At 37.1% G+C, this 20513-nt stretch overlaps 1 protein-coding gene across 5 annotated transcripts in view; it reads right to left on the reverse strand.

Annotated features, from left to right (window-relative positions):
• Nucleotides 1-4599: 4599 nt before the first annotated feature.
• Nucleotides 4600-20513, reverse strand: part of LOC135203498 (probable methyltransferase-like protein 25) — a 60921-nt gene continuing 45007 nt past the window's right edge. For 3 of the 5 annotated variants that reach the window (XM_064233225.1, XM_064233224.1, XM_064233228.1), the window contains 4 exons: nucleotides 17226-18083; nucleotides 16897-17061; nucleotides 15406-15552; nucleotides 4600-8778 (listed from right to left, as the gene is read on the reverse strand). In XM_064233225.1, the coding sequence (XP_064089295.1) occupies nucleotides 8680-8778; nucleotides 15406-15552; nucleotides 16897-17061; nucleotides 17226-18083 (1269 nt within the window). In that variant the 3' untranslated portion in view covers nucleotides 4600-8679. The other 2 variants (XM_064233226.1, XM_064233227.1) reach the window with 2 other exon arrangements.

A 20513-nucleotide genomic window follows, 5' to 3' on the forward strand; every position in this document is an offset into this window, starting at 1 on the left:
TCAAGCAAAGTAACAATAACTAGAACAAGCAAATTAAAATTCGGTATATGTATTGCAATTTTACATCAATTAACCAATCAAAAATGCAAAATGCCCTTTTTCACCTAGTTTGAATAAATAAAAAAATTTTTGAACCTAAATCATTACCCACAAAATACTGTCCATAAATCCTAGTTGGTGAAGTACCCAATCTTAGCCAGATAGTTTAATCTGCCAGGTAAATATCAAGGCCCCAGAATCTGTACAACGGTTCAAGTTGTAGGCAGTTTGAAAAGGAAAATCTGTTTCAAAATTAACCCTCTTACGCCGATTGGACGTATTAAACGTCGAGTCAAAATGTCTCCCGTATGCCGATTGGACGTATCATACGTCGGCTCAAAAAAGTTTTTTTAAAAATTCGCGGAAAAATACTTATAGGCCTACCAGCCGAAAACTTTTGTATCACGCGCCTTGGGGGATGCTGGGAGTTCACGGATCAAGGCGTTGTTTTGTTTACAATCGCTACGCAGGCGCGCAAGCGCGAATTTCTTTCTTATCGCACTAAAAAGTATCAGTGACACATCTCGGAAATTATTTCGTCACTTTGACATAATTTTTGCACCATTTTAAATTATCCTTTACATGAAGTATTATATATGAAAATGTGCGCAATTTCATGTAAAATACAACAAAAAAATACTCATGATTGTAGCTTTTATCAATTTTGAAATATTTTCATAAATAACGATGTGCAAAAATTTCAACCTTCGGTCAACTTTGACTCTACAGAAATGGTCGAGAAACGCAATTGTAAGCTAAAATTCTTATATTATAGTAATATTCCATCATTTGCCTTCATTTTGCAACAAATTGGACGTCTCTAGCACAATATTTCGATTTATGGTGAATTTATGAAAAAACTTTTTCCTTACGTTCGTGCGATAACTCTTCCGATAAATTTTTTCGTGCGATTGTCCTCATGTTTGCACCCTTTTAAATTTGCCGTTACATAAAGTTTTATATGGAAATGTGCGGCAAATTTTCATGCACAATACAACAAAAAACAACCCATGGTTGTAGCTTTTATCAGTTTGAAATATTTTCATATAAATAACGTTAAGTGCAAAAATTTCAACTTTCGGTCAACTTTGACCTCTACCGAAATGGTCGAAAAAAACGCAATTGTAAGCTAAAAACTCTTATATTCTAGTAATATTCAATCATTTACCTTCATTTTGCAACGACTTGGAAGTCTCTAGCACAAATATTTCGATTTATGGTGAATTTATGAAAAAAAAAAACATTACGTTCGCGCGGTAACTCTTCCGAAAAAATCAGAATTTTTTTGTGCGATTGTCGAAATGTTTGCACCATTTAAAATTAGCTGTTACATAAAGTTTTATATATGAAAATGTGCGCAATTTCATGTAGAATACAACTAAAAATGATTGAAGGTTGTAGCTTTTCTCTTTTTTCGAAATATTTGCATATAAATCACGATAAATAGAAAAAAAAACCACGTTCGGTAAAATTTGACTCTACCGAAATAGTTGAAAAACGCAATTGTAAGTTAAAACTCTTATGGCCTAGTATTATTCCGTCATTTTTCTTCATTTTGAAACAAATTTGAAGTCTCTAAAACAATATTGTGATTTAAGGTGAATTTTTGAAAAATATATTTACCTTCACTCCGCGCGCCGATTCGCGGCCGCAAGTCTCCGAAATACGTACATCGCATTATCCTAATATTTGCTCCTTTTCATATAAGCCTTTTTATAGAGTTTCATATATCGAAATGTGCGCAATTTCATGAAAAATACAATAAAAAATAATTGAAGGTTGTAGCTTTTTCCATCTTCGAAATATGTGCATATAAAAAAATATATATATTAAAATTTCGACATTCGGTCAAATTTAACTCGTCCGAAATGCGTCGAAATCTGCAATTCTAATCTAAAACTCTTACAGTATCGTAATATTCAATCATTTGTCTTAATTTTGAAACAAATTGGAAGTCTCTAGAACATTATTTAGAATTACGGTGAATTTTTAAAATAAAATTTTTTTTACGTCCATGCGTTACGAATTCGTACAACATTTTGTGATAATATTTTTCTGGTGTTGCTTTTATTGTTTTACTATGTATTATATATCAAAAGGATTGCAATTTAGTGTACAATACAACGAAAAAAAAAGTAACTCGTTAGCTTTGACCGTTTTTTGCACAGCGTGATTTGAATACAATTATCTATGAATTTTTTTTTTCCGTTACCATATATCGCATTATTTACATATGATAATGATATTATTTTTCATTTCTGATGATTGCATACTAAACTTCAGGCAATTAAAAAAAAATGAGCCAAAAATGAACTCTTAATCCTCAAAACTAAGCGCGCTGTGATTTTTTGAAAAAATTATTTTTTCCGGTTCCGCACTCACTCCAAACCGGCGCCGGCATACAGGAGAGGTTTTGATTTTTAGGGCTTCGGCGTAAGAGGGTTAACATTCTGGAAAGAACACAGAATCCTGCTTTGTCAGCCTCTGAGAAAATGCTTGAACTTTGATACAGCTTGTGGGAACCAAACTTTCCCCTCCCTCAAGAATAAGGAAGAAAAAATAAAAGGGATTTTGAGAAAGGAAAAATCTATTTCTGGGGGAAGACCTGTGTCGTCAGGTGAAATGGTCCTGTAGCATGCATTTCTAGGTATAAATAGATGCTAAATATACCAGAGAAAAAGCTAAATGGAATGCTGAAGTTACTACTCTCAGCTCGAACACGCATAGGGCGTCGGTATAAGCACAGGGGCGAGTGGAGGCCACTACCACAGGTTTTCTGCCAATTAGAAGATTCCCTTCACAGCCCCTCTCTAGGCAAGTGCCGTTACAAGGACTACAACATCTACCTTTCTGCTCGCTACTACTACAACTCACGCCCCGTGGCTTCATTCCTGGATTACGCACAAGACATGTTAACCAGTACGGAGGACAGAGAAGGTAGTTTGCCTTTGTATATGCAGCAGTCTTGTCATAGAATGCAAAAGAATAACCCTCCCTTGCTCCCTTCCTTCATAATGTTCTCGGTTGGGTTTGTTTGTCAACAGTACACTATAAGTCAAGTGCAGCTTTTTATGAAAATCTTACTAAAGGTGGGTTACAAGACTAGTAGCAAGTGGTTGGACTTTGGGGGGAAAAAGATGTACCATTTTTGGGATAATGTTCTGTTGATGCTTTTCATTAACATACAAAAATTCACATGGCAAAACCCAGGAAAGGGCCATCAGTGTGTTTATTATCCTCCCATAGGGAAATATATACTGCCAATTTGCAAAACAAAAGAATTAAAGCAAAATGCTCAAAAAAGCATGTAAACAAGGACATTTAGACTCTTCATACCATTGCCAAGGCTTAGCACTCAAACCCCGCTCCCTAAAACCAGGAGGGTTCAATTGCTGAGTTTTGGCGGCTGTTTGCATTCAGCGAATGTTCTTGTTTACTTACCATGCTCAGCATTTTCCTCATTTCACATGTTGGCAATCTATCCCAAGGAAGTTTGATAAGCATATTATTGGTGTCCTCCTGGCTATTTCAGTGTAAATATGTATGCATTGATTAGTATCAAGTAGCTACATAACATTATACAGCAAACCTACAACACATCTTTATGTAAGAAAAACGAATTGGATCCTAGTAAAGTTTTATCCATGAAAATGAGTCAAAAAAAAACCCTCCAAGTGAATGAGCTTACAATAAATGCATAAAACTACCAAATCCATAAGCAAATTCAATTTTCTTGTTTGATGTTTTATTACGGTTTGTTCTAGTTGATTTTTTACATAGTGTCACATCTTTACTCAATGTCTGCACAAACCCTACTATTTCCTTGGAACAAAGGGTATGTGTTCACAACTACAATCAACAAAATACATTAGTAAACAATACAACTCCATATTCCCATGCAGTTAATAGAAGGTGTGAATTCCTGCAGTAATTTATACAGCATGCAGTCAGCAGTATCAAGGTTATTTGCAACATCTTAGCCAATGGTAGCATAGCTTTTAGCCTTAACTTTCCATCTAGTCCATATGTACTCTTTCCACTTCGTTATCCAGCTTCTTCAACTATTTTGACAACTTCCCAAAAATCACTCCTTAACAGTAAATCATTCAAGTCACACCGGGTAAATAAGTGACTTAGCAATATTGTTTAATGATTTACAACAATAATATCCCAAGGATAACATAAATCAGACCTATCCCCCAATAATTTACAATTTTGATGGTCATGAACACAAACAGGGCGTTTCCCAGATCCATCTATACAGCAGACTTCTATATTTCTATAATTTGTTCTCATATATCTTGTTACTGTTATGTCCTTTGTAATTTTGCTTATGGAAATTACGTCAAATACTAAAGATTTGTAGATCTGCTATGCTGGACATCTACATTTACAAATATATATGTACAAAAAGTGAATGGAATCAAAATACTCGATGAGATGAATCTGAAAAAAATCTCAACATGAATAAATGGGATTATGCAGCTCTTGATGGAAAGGATGAAAAAGAATTGCAGCAGACCTTGAAACAAACGCTAAACACGAGGTTCAACAAACGCATTAGGAATGAAATGTTTTTATTCGAAGCAACAAAAGTTCTTGAAATGAACAACTCCCGGACACAGCCTAGAAACCTGAATATGGTGACTATTTTGAATGAAAAAATATACTAGCATAAAGTATATGACCATTACACACATGTGCCCTTTTGTAAGATATGTGACTTATGGTTCATGAGGCTGATACATTTTATCCAGTACTTACTCTTCACAAGCATATATTGCAGCGAACAAAACACACACCAACTTTCTATAACTCAACATCACAATCCTATTATACATATATAGTAATACAATTCTTGCTTAACTTCACAACCTACAAGAAATAACTACAGTGTGTCATTGACTTAAGAAAGATTCAATCTCACGGTGCTTTTTCAGCGTCGTTAACAGCATTTTACAGCGCCGTAACTCACCGTTACATCAAGTTACGGCACCGTAAGCGCCAATAATGGCAAATCACTGACTTATGGCTGAAATCAACTTATGGCATGATGCTGGAACAGATCCCCTGCTGTAGTAAGTCTTTGACCTACTGTATAATGCTCATTATCATAAAGGAAAACCAATTCCTAGTGAAGGGTGAGTGATGCCTAATGAAATAAGCAAGACAAAAGATTGGGCAATAATATAAAAAATGATATGCTATGAAATTAGTGGTAGTTGATTTAATCTTTATTATAAGGAATTAGCTTGAGACCAGTGAGTCATATTCATAAATGTTCTTGAGACTTGTCCTAAATATACTTGATTTTCAATGTGGTTATATAAAACGAGTAAGGTAAGATTCATGATGTTGGAATAAAAACAGGCAGAAACAAAAAATATGAAAAATAAAAGTAAAAGAGCAATGCAGCTGGGCTGAAAAGATGCTGCAAAAATATTGACAACATCATAAATCTAATGGACAAAGACGAGCCAAAGCTTCTTCTAATTTAACATTTTCATTGTGCTGCAGTCATAATCTTAAGACAACATTCCAAACAATAATTCGTTCATTTTCAAATCCTAAAAACATAAAGTCAATAAATTTTACATTTTTATTCTAAATGTTTTATATATATATATGTATACTCATTAATAGCATTTTGACATTTAACATTTCTTGGACTTGAAAATGAACGAAGTATTGTTTGAAACGTTGTTTTATGAAACCGAGATTCCCTGCTACCCAGACTACTACTTTAGTTATTTACAACATCCTACAGTGCAACTAAAAAGAAACACTGTGAATGATATCCCACCTACAGGGTCCATTCAAGCAAAGACTACCTAATGTCAATGAGATTAAACTGAAAGCATACTGCCGACACCCGAGTATTTCAAATAAATCAAATACAAAAAGATAAATAGTTCAAATTGTATTATACTACCATAACTATTCAAACAAGAATACAGATTTAGTATAAGGAACAAACCAAAAAGGTCATCAACTTGTTAAAAGAACTTCCAAAAATAAAGAATATCCATCTAAGAAATAAATAAATATAACAGGATATACATATATAAGTATATAAAATTAAACAAAAATGAACAATCCATAAATATAATGTATAAATAAATTTGCATATAAGCTGGTGAACATAAAATTAATATTTTTGTACTGAAAATTTCACCAGACAGTCATAATTAGTCATTTTGAGTACCTTCAGGTTGAAAGTATGTTCTAACATTAAAAAATCTTTATCTTTCTTTAGTTACAAAGACCTTTGGATTGGATTAATGGATGGACAAGGCTGTATCACAACGCATTTGCGATACACTGAATCTTGTTCACGCGATACTATTTCTTAAAAATTCAATGTTCATAAAAACATATCAGCATTCTATGTTACAACAGATTCTTCCAGCTTCAAAGCCATTTCAAGATAATGCAGTAGTTCAATTTATTGAAATGTTCTCTTTTACAACTGGCTTCAGATACTATAAACAAATGTTTACAAGATGGAATTGTGGGAAGGAGGGGAGAGGATTACAAATCAACAAATGTGCCCGAAGAAAGTTGTCTAGAAAGTTGATTCCACTACACAGAGTGGTACTATAGGGGTTTGACTCAATATTACATATGTAATGTAGTAACATGTTAACATATTGTGTGACAAGAGATACTCAGGATTGCAAGATAAAGATAGGATTAAGGGATTCTCAATAACCAAATGTAAAAGAAGAGCAAATGGAGATGAGAGAGAGAGAGAGAACAAGGAATGTTGTGATGGATGGAGATGCCATAGAAGTATAACAACTCTGCTATTTTGTGGGGACAATTGTAAAGCTGGTTCTACTAAGACAAAGAAAAACAGATTGCTGTACTGGACTGCTGGTAAACAAGAGCATACCATTAGCCAACAAAGCAAAAATCGATAATGAATGTACAGTGTGAGATTTGTACTAATTCAAATAGCCGAGATCTGGAATCTTTAATAAAAAAGTAAATTTTGAAATAGTGAGACTACATAATACTAAAGATCATGGATATCGGGCATCACAAAGATTGTAATATAAATGAGGAATTTGTGACAGATGTGTAAACAGTGAATATGGAGGTACAACAACACAAGCCACTCAGTAGGCCTAGAAAATCAAGAAGAATGAAACTAAATACATGAAGAAAAGAGGCCAATGGAAATTCAGGCAAAACCCTTACAAAACAGGAGATTGGACAGAAATTTGCATTAAAACACTGCTGAAGATTTTTATTCCTACAAATTATGCATTGACAAATAGTGCATTTGGTCTACAACTTCTGTATTACTGAGGGACTTAGGTTCACTCCTGTTCAAATGTAATTTTCTTTTTGATAATTCTAAATTACCTATTTCTTGGGCTTGCTGACGGTAGTGGACTCAAATCAGAGAAGTAATCATTCATGATAGTGAAATGTCATGTGAGAGACAAAGATATATAGTATTGATGTAGTATTGATGCATTTTGATATGTTATGCACCAGTCAATGGAAACGAACACCAATCCACACAGGCCATACATAAGAGAATCAAGGTTATTTTATTAAGAAATTTCTTATGATGCTAACATGGGAAGTAATAGATGTTAAAACAGTTATTTTCAGTAAAGTGACACATCACCATGAAAGGCATAAATCCAGTTTAAGGATTTCAACAAATTCAAATTCAATAGTAAAAGAATTACCTGTACAACTGGTTCAGTATTTAAGGCATATATCCATAACAAAAACTTTACTAATTTGATGCATTTTCTGCTTACAATCTTATGTCTGGTTTTCAAACAAAGGGAATCAAAAAGACTAACTTGCTTCCTTGTCCTGAGTGAAAGTCAACATAAATTCATCTTCTGGTGTTAATCTGTACACAATTTGATGTCTGATCACTTTAATAAATATAACTCTCTAATATTCTTACTTATTTCCAATTTTCCTAGCATGTTACCCTTTCTTTCCTCAATGTTTTCCCCATTTTCCCTATAATATGCCCAACTGACAGCACAAATATTTCACATAAGCAAATCAGCTAAATTGTACTGCAGAATATTATTTCAGAATTTCCACACCATATTATCAAGTATCTTAAACTTTATCATTCTTGTAGCAAAAGTTACTCACAAGGCATTGCAACCCATTCTTTATTTACTGCGTCCCAAAATCAGGAAGCGCCCAAATAAAACTTTCCAACAGTGCCTTTTAATATCAATCTAATCATAATTGGCAACAACACATTCAGGATAAGAACACAAACCGTATTCAAAAGGATATGAAGTTAAGTCAATTTCTGTACTTGGAAGACAATCATCCCTAAACCTTGAGAATATGGATGGACTAATGTAACTCTATCAAGATGAAGGTACTACAAAAGCAAGAAGGAAATTGACAGCTATATAAGTATACTACATAATTTTAAAAATAAACCTGAGACAATAGACCATCAAAAAGAAGAAGAATATATAATTCAGACCAGAAACTATTAACTATTTCTGGTTACTTTGCTATGTTTTAAAGTAATAACAATAATCACTAACAATGCTTCAAATATAAACTACCAACTTATTTCTGGTTACTTTGCTATGTTTTAAAGTATAATAACAATAATCACTAACAATGCTTCAAATATCAACTACCAACTAAGTTGTTCCTGAAAGCAACCAGTGCATGGCAACGTGGGGAGGTGACAGGGTCAAACAGTTGTACCAAGTAAGCCGACTCAATACCCTGGGGGGGAAGAGAAAAGGCTTAGGTTTCTTGTACATTACTGATACCTAAACAAATCAAACATAAGTAACAAGTTGAGCCATTCCAATTTTTTTCTTCATTTCTTAAAGAAACAATTAGGTTAACAGACTGTTACATGAATGATTGTGAAAATAAGCTGCTATATTATAGATGGAGATGTAATTTTCTAAAATATATCACTAAAACTGTAAATACCAAGAGAATTGCATAACAACATGCACAGTTTTGCATTTATAAAACCACAAAGCAATGTAATTCCAGTTACAAACTTATACCAGAAGTGTTAAAAGCCATTTTTATCCAAAATATTGTATGTTTCTTGTTACAAACATTCTACAACACTCAAAAAATATTTTAAGGAAAGCAATTAGAAAAGCAGATAGTTTAATCTAGATAATACACTGAACAATACAGTACTTGATAAACTTCCAATCTTACAAAAATTCAAAAGAATTAAAACCATTCTCTTCTGAACAGGAAGTGATATTATTTTGACATAATAGCTGCTGTTAGTCCTCAAAAGAGTTACTCTGATAGTCATCTCAGGGATCCATAAGACAGCTCAACCAACATTAAAGACATCTCTCATAGTTGGTCTTCTTGGCTAGAATAGTGCTTTTGATTTGATAGCAAGAGTAAAAAGGACTCAAGACAGGGAGGGATTTTTGTTTGCCCACACTGTCCATCAATCTTTCCAGTCATCCTTCTCATAAAGATGTGACAACAGTGTGCAGGTCAGCCAAGATCCCCATCACTCTTTGGTCTACTCAAGGACTCACACACCACAAGTGTGCTCCGGAATCATTTCTCGATGGCAACAAGGACCACCGCTGCCTTCGCTATAAGCAGGTCCTTACTATTCTGCAAAGGAAACCTACACTAAATATCACTCAAGAAACCCTCCTCCTGTTGACCAATGTCAGGAGAACAAAAAGCACACAGAGCACACAAGAAAACAATACAGCCTCCCTCCACCCAGAGCTGTGAGCAGAGATCACCAACCCCCAACCCAATCAATGCCCCCGTCAGGAGAGCTACCGCAATATGACTGATCAATGAAAAATCACCCCTCTCCTTCTTTTGCAAAACCTTTTTTGGGTATAAATAAATACTCTCTGCATGTACCCTTGGTGCCATTCCCACCTTCAATGGTAAGCAAGTGACTACCAAAGCACCAGAGCAACGAAAGAACTTCAGTCAGCTCCTTTATAATTTACCTACTGAAACGAAGAAACTTGTATACCAAGTTGAGAAGGCGAAGTGAAAGCTCAGCGGCTTACAGAGTGCCAATGTTTTCAATGAAGTTTGCCCCAAAGAGGGTCTCCTTCCAAGATTTTATTATTATCATTATTATTATTTCTTATTAAAAAGAATGGAAGAGTTAAATGAATTTATCCTCTAAAGAATTTTCTCTGTTTTTCTGATAATTCGTCTTTCATAATCCATGAGACTGCTGTAATTGACATATATTCATTTTGGTATTCTAGTATTTTCAAATTATATATATACTTCATATATTTTAGTATTAAAAATACCAGACCTTGACATTCAAAATACCAGAATAACACCGTGAATATAGGTAAATTACTTAGCAGTCTCATGGATTATGAAAGACAAATTATCAGGAAAAGAGAAAATTCTTTATAAGGTAAGTTCAGTTAACTGCCATTCTGTTTAATAAGACATGTATCCGAGAAGGTCTGCTTCCTGCTTTTTTTAATAGTTATTATTTTTTTTTTTTTGCTCTATCACAGTCCTCCAATTCGACTGGGTGGTATTTATAGTGTGGGGTTCCGGGTTGCATCCTGCCTCCTTAGGAGTCCATCACTTTTCTTACTATGTGTGCCGTTTCTAGGATCACACTCTTCTGCATGAGGCCCGGAGCTACTTCAGTCTCTAGTTTTTCCAGATTCCTTTTCAGGGATCTTGGGATCGTGCCTAGTGCCCCTATGATTATGGGTACGATTTCCACTGGCATATCCCATATCCTTCTTATTTCTATTTTCAGATCTTGATACTTATCCATTTTCCTCCCTCTCTTTCTCTCCAACTCTGGTGTCCCATGGTATTGCGACATCAATGAGTGATACTTTCTTCTTGACTTTGTCAATCAACGTCACGTCTGGTCTGTTTGCACGTATCACCCTATCCGTTCTGATACCATAGTCCCAGAGGATCTTTGCCTGATCGTTTTCTATCACTCCTTCAGGTTGGTGCTCGTACCACTTATTACTGCAAGGTAGCTGATGTTTCTTGCACAGGCTCCAGTGGAGGGCTTTTGCCACTGAATCATGCCTCTTTTTGTACTGGTTCTGTGCAAGTGCCGGGCATTCACTTGCTATGTGGTTTATGGTTTCATTTTTCGTATTGCACTTCCTACATATGGAGAGATGTTATTTCCGTCTATCATACTTTGAACATATCTGGTTCTTAGGGCCTGATCTTGTGCGCTGTTATCATTCCTTCAGTTTCCTTCTTTAGCTCTCCCTCTGTAGCCATTGCCAATTGTCATCGCTGGCTAGTTCTTTAGTCTGTCTCATGTATTGTCCGTGCATTGGTTTGTTGTGCCAGTCCTCTGTTCTTTCTGTCTTTCTCCTGTCTCTGTATATTTCTGGGTCTTCGTCTACTTTTATTAGTCCTTTCTTCCCATGCACTCTTTAGCCACTCGTCTTCACTGGTTTTCAGATATTGCCCCAGTGCTCTGTTTTCGATGTTGACACAGTCCTCTATACTTAGTAGTCCTCTCCCTCCTTCCTTTCGTGTTATGTATAGTCTGTCCGTATTTGCTCTTGGGTGTAGTGCTTTGTGTATTGTCATTTGTTTCCTGGTTTTCTGATCTATGCTGCGGAGTTCTGCCTTCGTCCATTCCACTATTCCTGCGCTGTATCTGATTACTGGCACTGCCCATGTGTTTATGGCTTTTATCATATTTCCGGCGTTGAGTTTTGACTTGAGTATCGCCTTGAGTCTCTGCATATATTCTTTCCTGATCGTGTCCTTCATCTCTTGGTGTTTTATATCCTCCTTCCATTATTCCCAGGTATTTGTATCCTGTCTCATCTATGTGTTTGATGTTGCTCCCATCTGTAGCTTTATCCCTTCGTTCTCGTTACTTTGCCTTTTTTTGTATGTTGACTAAGGCGCATTTTTCTATTCCAAACTCCATCCTGATGTCCCCAGATACAATCCTTACAGTCTGGATTAGGGTATCTATTTCCTTGATGCTCTTAATATTATTATTATTATTATTATTATTATTATTATTATTATTATTATTATTATTATTATTATTATTAATTATTATATTTTTATTATATTATTATTATTTTATTTTTATATATTTGGTCTTTTCAATTCTTCTTATTATTCTCTTCTCATCAGGGCTGATATTTGCTAATAGCTGGCCGATGTTCATATCTCGGTGAAAGAAATGTTTTCTAAAAATAATAATTTATTGATATGATAACAAAAGTGGTTAACAAATCTTAGTCTAAGGGCGTAACGGAATTCCAACGTTTCCAACCGTATCATTGGTTCATTTTCAAGGAAAGGTGAGCGTGAACTGATTGGAATGGGGTCGTTCGGCGGTATTTATTGTCCCAGGTGCTCTGTCTGATGGGCGCTGCGTTTTCATTGGCTGAAACATCGAGAAGCCGTCTATGTACGTCCGGTATATTGACGACACTTTCATCAGCGCCAGCACGGTGGAAGAAATAGAGCGACTGCGACAAGCCTTCCACGACCACATCAGACTCAACTTCACCATCGAACATTGCCGTGACCGTCGCCTCCCCTTCCTTGACGTCCTCGTCGGGCAACAAAGGAAGAGCGCTTCGTAACACAGCGGTGTATACGATAAACCCACGAACCTGGGCATGTGCCTGAACGGCGAGAGCGAGTGTCCAGAGAGATACAAGCGCACTGCGATCAGCGCCTTCATCAGGAGAGCTCTCTCACACTGCTCTTCGTGGAAGGACACACACACTGAATTAGAACATGTTGCCCAAGTTTTAATTAACAACGGGTATTCTAACCGGGACATCACTAAATGCATTTGCAGAAACATCGATAAATGGTATCAGCAGAAGCCTCGTCCCGCCGCCCTTGAAGACGTCACTCTCTTTTACAAGGGAGTATTTCATAAGAAATACAAAGAGGACGAGCGAGCCCTTCGTACCATCATAGAAAGGAATGTCTCCCCCACGGACCCTGCGAAAAAAGTGAAACTAATAATTTACTACAAGAGCAAGAAGACCAGTGGCCTGATTATGAAAAACAATCCAGCCCCCGTGATGCAGGACCCTCTCAAGAAAACTAACGTTGTCTACCAGTACAAAAATAACAAGAACCTCCTCACCGAATCATCATGAGTTTAACACATCGTCGTCATAACCCAAGAAGATAATACCGACTTCGTAAGTGATCTACAAACCCCAAGACACTTTTATTGTATACGTCATCTTTAGCGTCTCTAGTCTGATCACATTCCTGCAAGCAATCTGGTTGACCTCTTTAGTTTTAGTCTTTTATATATATGGACTAACATTCCATATTTTTATTATGTAAACACTTACACAAATGCCCTGTCCGGGAATGCCCCGGCGCTTACATTGGTATGACGACTATGCGATTTTCGAAGAGGATATCCTGCCACGCTCAGGAAGGCGCCATCCATAATCATGCCAAAAACGTCCACAATACCAGGATAACTAGGAATGACATTATTCCTAATATCAGAATTATCGATAAGGCAGCAGACCACCGTCGCCTCCGCCTCTTGGAGGCCCTACACATTGGGAAGGAGAGACCCAGCCTCAACACCACCCAAGAGACTTCACTCCTCCCGACGGTGGCACGTAGGGCGCCACCCGCCAGCACCATAGAGCCGGTCGAACGGGCCAATCAGGTGCCCCCGTCTATCGGTAATGACCTTCCCAATACTACGCTCCCAGTCTCCAGCGTCCGCACGAGAAGAGCAGTGCGAGCTTCCACCTCTGCAAGACGGCTTGACTCAGGGACTTAATCCTCTGTTCAGCCAATGAAAACGCAGCGCCCATCAAACAGAGCACCTGGGACAATAAATACCGCCGAACGACCCCATTCCAATCAGTTTCACGCTCACCTTTCCTTGAAAATAAACCGATGATACGGTTGGAAACGTTTGGAATTCTGTTACGCCCTTAGACTAAGATTTGTTAACCACCTTTGTTATCATATCAATAAATTATTATTTTTAGAAAACATTTCTTTCACCGAGATATGAACATCGGCCAGCTATTAGCAAATATCATCCCTGATGAGAAGAGAATAATAAGAAGAATTGAAAAGACCATATATAAAATCAATTCCACTGATGCTGCCATCATCTTTAACAAAACATGTTTGAGAGAGGGTCTCCTTCCTTCATATATTATTATTATTATTATTATTATTATTATTATTTTGTTCTAAAGGGTCCACAATAATACAAAGTGTGAAAAGTCTGTGTATAATTTTGAAGACTTTACAGAAAGCTTTCGAACCCCCCCGTTCCCCAAAGCTTTCTGTAAAGTCTTCAAAATTATACACAGACTTTTCACACTTTGTATTATTGTGGACCCTTTAGAACATTATATATACTCTCGTGATAGAGAGTTTTTCCCTACTAATTATTATTATTATTATTATTATTATTATTATTATTATTATTATGGATGTTTAACAATATCACTCTGTCCCACATCTCAAATCTCACAGGACTGAAATATTTAATCTTAAATATTAAATGCAAACTGGAACAAGGATCTTAGAAAAACTTTACCTCCAAGTGGGTTGTGACAATAGAGAATGGATGAGAAGTAAAAAGAGCACAAAGCAATGCAGAGAAAGTGCCATCTACCTACTGGTACAAAACTCACACCAGGAAGTAACCTTTTACACGAAGAGTGCTAAACCTTAAAACAAGATTTACACAATAGGAACAAGGGCTAAAAATGTTTTTTTATAAAGTTACTCTAAGCTAGAACTAAGGAAAGAAATACAGCAGAATGCCTTACTTGCTTTCAATATGTAATGGAAGCACACCCACAAGGGGGCTAATATATTACCAAACAATTACTCTACAAAAGCTACATCACTTAAAATATATAATAGGATTTACACAAATTTGGCTCAGAGTTATTTAGTTACTTCTACAAAATTCATTATTACACTTCTCAGGATTCATACCAATTCCAGTTCCATCCCTTTTCACTACAGTCTATACTCCTATACTACACAATCATTAGACGCTCCTCTAATTACGAACAAGTTATGTTCCGAACAGCCAACTGTATCTTTGATCTGTTCGTAAGTCCAACTTGATATACTCAAAGAGTCAATATGCACAGTATTATTTATGTTTTTTTCATACCAAAACACAATACTAGTACTGTACTGCATTTTATAGAGGATTTTATTTATGCAAATGATATACAAAACCTAATTACATTAAATACATCAAGCAGATTATGACGAGACTATTAAAGTAAAGCACAGTATCAATTTAAGATCATGGTTGTTCGTAACGGAAAGTTCGTAAGTAGAGGTGCATTTCTACCTCTTCATTCACGTCGGCCCCAATCTTACCTGTTCGTACAAATATGCCAGTCGATCTAGAAGAATGAGGCCCTCAATAATGGGTGCCAGGGAAGCCCGGAACAGGAAGAACATCTCCAGTTTTCTGATGTGTGATCCATACTTCTTATCGTATTCAAGCAGTTCCTCCTCCTCCATCTGGGTAAATAATAAGCAGACTAATAAAAATTTGTCCGAGTTAATGAAACAGTATTAATTTTTGTCCCAGACTAATCTTCATCTGTCAAATGCGATAAAATACTTTGCTCCTTTTAAGATATTGAAAAAGTTACAATTAAATTTTCAATACTATAAAAATATTTACTCATTTGGAACATGAAAGATCAATGGAAGTCCTCATTTCCAAATGTCCTTAACATTTCATTGATCTGTCAGCAAAGCCAATCAATAATGAATACTATTAATAAAGATAATAAACTCACAGCATTTTGAAAGATTAGAGAGACACGCATATAGCTAAAGAAATGTATTCGCTACTTAGAAAATGAAAGAAAATCACGGTAACAACAACAGCAGGTCTTCTCTATTGCTAAGAAAAAAAAATCACAGTATACCAACAACAGCAGGTCTTCTCTAAAGGATTAGTCAATAACATGAGCAAATAAATACAACACACAACGATTAATAATCATGCTGGAATACTGATCAAACAAGTAAGACAAATTGCCAAAAATGACCAGGTATGTTACACACGAGAACTTTAGATCACTGCCTTTTCTTAGTACCTTCTCTACTGTGTAAGTACACCGTACAAAATCCCAGATATGAAAATACAATTAACGTAAATTATTTCAAGGAATGACTGTTGACTTTGGTCACTGCAACACAGTCTACGACATAGCAGATTATCTACAAAACGAATAACATGCCAGTCAGTCAACATAGACTAAAATTTAGCACTACAAGCTAATAAGATTTCATCCTTGAAAGATACATCAGTGCAACTAACTTGTAATTAATTCTAATATTTAAAGTTACCTAAAATTTAGTGCTACAAGCTAATAAGATTTCATCCTTGAAGTGCAACTAACTTTTAATTAATTCTAATATTTAAAGTTAAGTTAAAGTTAACAGTTTCAGCCCTCCACCAGGCTATTGCCTCTCCGGCGGACGTCAGGAAACCGGCACATTACCAATTGTACTAGTTTCTAAAACAAAATTAGGAGCACTCAACAATAGTTTCAAGACCACTATACCTAATGTGTTTATCTTTCCATGAGAAGACCTATTCCCTTTGGAAAATATGAATCATATAGTTATCTTGATGTCTGGTGATGCTCCTCTATAATTTAAAAAATCCTGATTAAAAAATTCACACTAGTTGTGTATAACAACATTTACCACCTATTTCATACCATATGCACAAATACCAATCTACAGAACAGCCACCTGCCTCTATTAACAATTGTAAAATAAGCACAAGTAATCTACTGAACCAAAAGCCACCTGCCTCTATTAATAATCGTAAAAAAATGTACAAACCTCTACATCAATTCCTAATTTGGCAAATGCAGCACGCGCATACTCATTGAAATTTTGGCACTTTGCAGCAATACGGCCAACGTGAGCCATATCGGATATGTCCCCAACCTTATTCAATAAGAGTACCTGCAGTAAGGATCGCCAATACAGTGACATCGTGCTGCTCTGCAATTTTCACAAGCATTATCATTACTAATTTTGAAAGGCGGTCCAATTAAATAGTATTCTTTGAAATAAATCATCCATGAAAACACTGTGCAAATCAAATATTCTATGGACCTTTGACTTCTGCATCATAGATAAATATAAAGAAATCACGTGTAACTTACCAAATCCGTACAATTCAATCTGTCTGCAGGCTGACAGGAGAGCATTCTGCTATTTCGGCCAAGAGAGAACCTCTCATCTCTGAGAACCTTCGATAAAGGGAACCCCAAGCTTAAATCAGGAATCTCCGAAGGATGCAGCGGGTTGACAGGCTTAAGTTTTGGAACATCATCAGTGTTTTGTGGTTTGGGTTTATCTCGATTACCATCCCCATAATCAATGAAAGGATTTTGACTAAATTCCTCTTCCATCAGATGATAACAGCAGCCAACATTACAGAGGAACGCTAATGCTGGATTGGATAGGAATATCTTCATGCTACTGGGAGCCAAATTTCCACATGTGTGTAATCCAACTAACCCTAGTTTGTTGACATCAGACCACTTATTTTGACTAGCTACAGGTGACTCCTTATTCTTTAAAACATAATTTTCAGCACTGTCTCTCTCTCCACTCTCTTGTGGCCTTTCCGACTTGCTTGCTCTATCTATATAATATTTTGCATTTCCATCTTCTAATCTTCTAGTATCAGAGCTCCGCATTAATTCACGGTATTCATTTTCAAAAGAACTACTCTGATTACCCGTAAAGCTGGAGGAACCATCTTCAACTAACGATCCGCTTGAAACATCGTCCCCACTTTCAATACTCGCCTTAACGACTTGCAATAAATCTGTATTTTCTGTTACAAAAGCAGTAATGGCTATGTGTCTACTGCTGTCCCTATTATATTGTGAAGAAGGACTCTCTCTCAACTCAGCTTCCACTGGCTTGATTTTCCTTGTTCGGTGTTTCCCTTTCTTGAGTGGTCTACCAAGCAGTTTGTCTTCTTCCGTTTTCTTAAGACTCTTCCAAAACTTCTGAAATGCAAAATAAGCTTTTGAAAAATGAAATATATTACTGATGCATAATTTAGCAGAAAACGACTCTTCCAAAACTTCTGAAATGCAAAATAAGCTTTTGAAAATCACAATTTTTCCTAACTAACAAACCCTCGGTCCTTTACATAAGGAATTACTTTTGGCGTAGCTGGAATTACGGCCGTTGAATTCTTTAACAAGGTTATGAAGCAGTAACTACCTTGTGGCAGGCGAGTAGGCTAGCCTGCCCAGATGTAAACACTCCACTTTGCCTTTCGGCCCAGGTTCAGATTGAGGGGTGGCATGAGGTGGGCATGTATGTAAAGGACCTCAAGTTTGTATAGTTAGGAAAAATACAATTTACTTCCAAAAATTGTGATTTGTTCCTACACAATATACAAACCCTCAGTCCTTTACATAAGGAAGACTCACTGATTGGTGGGAATCTGAGTGAGCTTCTAGAACCGACTGGAGTTCTACACACCTAGGCTACTCTCCTCCTGGCGTAAGAGTGAGGAGGAGTGCCCTGCCTCTAACAACTTGATCAGAGTATAGGAGCTGCATGATCAAGAGTCAGACTTCTGGGCCGTTTCGAAATGAGTGAGGAATCGTAACTCATCCGAAAATGGGCTGTGAAGAATATTCAGCGTCGGAGGCATTAATGCAAAGTTCTGGGGTTTGCATTATTGCCAGTCTCCTTCCTCCCCTTGCTAGAGGAAGGAGCGGGATTGCTTCTATGATTCTGATAAGAAACATAAAAAGGATGCTTTATGTATAAGCTTACCACATCAATCGTCCGACCAGCCAGTGTAAGTTCGAGTCCTATCCTCAACCTGAAGGAAGAAGAGAAGTGGAAGGACAAGGTGAGAAAGGTAGAGAGGCCAGTCACTCTCGCATCCTTCTTACCTCTAGAACAGCACGCCATGGACAAGATGCAACTTGTCCTCTTGAAGCAGCTGGGTAAGCAAACACAACCTGCAAGCATCCACCACTGGTCCAAGGAAATGAGGTTCCAAGGACCTGTGGGCAGTCCCGAAGGGAAAGAAAGATATGGTTGCAATGTCCTTATCTATCTTCCTGTCTGACATATTCTTCAGTGATGACAAGTACCCATCCACTAGACTATCCAACTGCAGAGAAGTCTCTCACGGTCTTGTAATATTCCGCAGTGGATAGAGACCCCGACACTCCCTGGTTGGTGTTGATCCTTATGGGTACAGGGACACGCCAATATGACAAAGTCCACAGCGTAGCTCATGACGGTCTCAGACTCTTCAACAGCTGCTGACTGACTGTGCTCGGTGTGAGGCAAGCAGTCATGCATTCGAGACGTAGTCACGTGACACTCGCCTTTTGAAGGGTTATGCCGAGAAACCATACAAATCGTCTATCTTCTTCGCCACCGATGTTGGGAGACGAGATGATGATTCTCTCAAGGCATGCGCCTATCAGACGAAAGTCAATTGCCTTCTAGAGACCGAGGTCCCTGATGGCAAGACAGAAGTTCTCATAGTTGTTGAATCTCAACTAAGGAGAAACAATACTATATGCCAGTGAAAGACTAAGGTGAATGCGGGCCTACATCTTCACAGCTGAATCGAGAGAAGTTAACTCAAGATTCTGAACGTAGAAAAAGTGCCGTCGATGATACCAACCAGTGAAGATGGCTTTAATCCCTATTGTTTTACAGAGGACTGAAAATGCTAAACGACTATTTCATTGCTGTTCGGTGAGAAGTCGGAGTTTGCAATGAAAGCGGAGCGGCTTTCAGTAATGAAAACAAAGGGATTGTACTGCCTGAAGAACTGCTTCTCATGGGTGGATCAGGGAGGAAATTTCTATTACTTGGAAGTAGAGCTGGCAGGGCGGGGTGAACAAAAATATTTGCACACCTACGAATTACGAGATGTATTTAAAAGACAAACTCAGATGTCTGAAGAAATCATTCTGCGTCATTGCAGCGGCAGGTGCGATAAAGCGGAAGACTAGGCTATAGACTTCTGTTACCATGAGGTAAACAGAAAGATGATAACGAGTTCTAGTGAGATATCTCTGTCTGAAAATTCTTGCAACGGCAAAAAGCGATGCAGTAGAGATGGTCATACATGTATGCGTGAATTCCAGCCAACCAGAGACCTAAGTCTGTGATTGCCGGGTAGAGATTCAATTCGGTAGTCAATCATCGCAGAGGAGGAGAGACAAAACCCGACTGAACTATCTCGGAGAGCCAGCAAGACTGGTTGCGGCAGGCAGCCCAGACACTGCTAGCTCTCGCTAACTTGTCATCCCGAGTTGCCGGGTAATCCATTCCAAGAAGGAATGCTTTCCGCTAGAACCATCGAGTGCAAGAAAATACGCTCAAGCATTTGCATTTTAACTGAAATGGATTTCGGTGAATGCAAACGCTGTGGTGTTGTTGTTGTAAACAAT

Source organism: Macrobrachium nipponense, chromosome 36 (genome assembly GCF_015104395.2).
Source record: "Macrobrachium nipponense isolate FS-2020 chromosome 36, ASM1510439v2, whole genome shotgun sequence".
In the NCBI taxonomy this organism is placed as follows: domain Eukaryota; kingdom Metazoa; phylum Arthropoda; class Malacostraca; order Decapoda; family Palaemonidae; genus Macrobrachium; species Macrobrachium nipponense.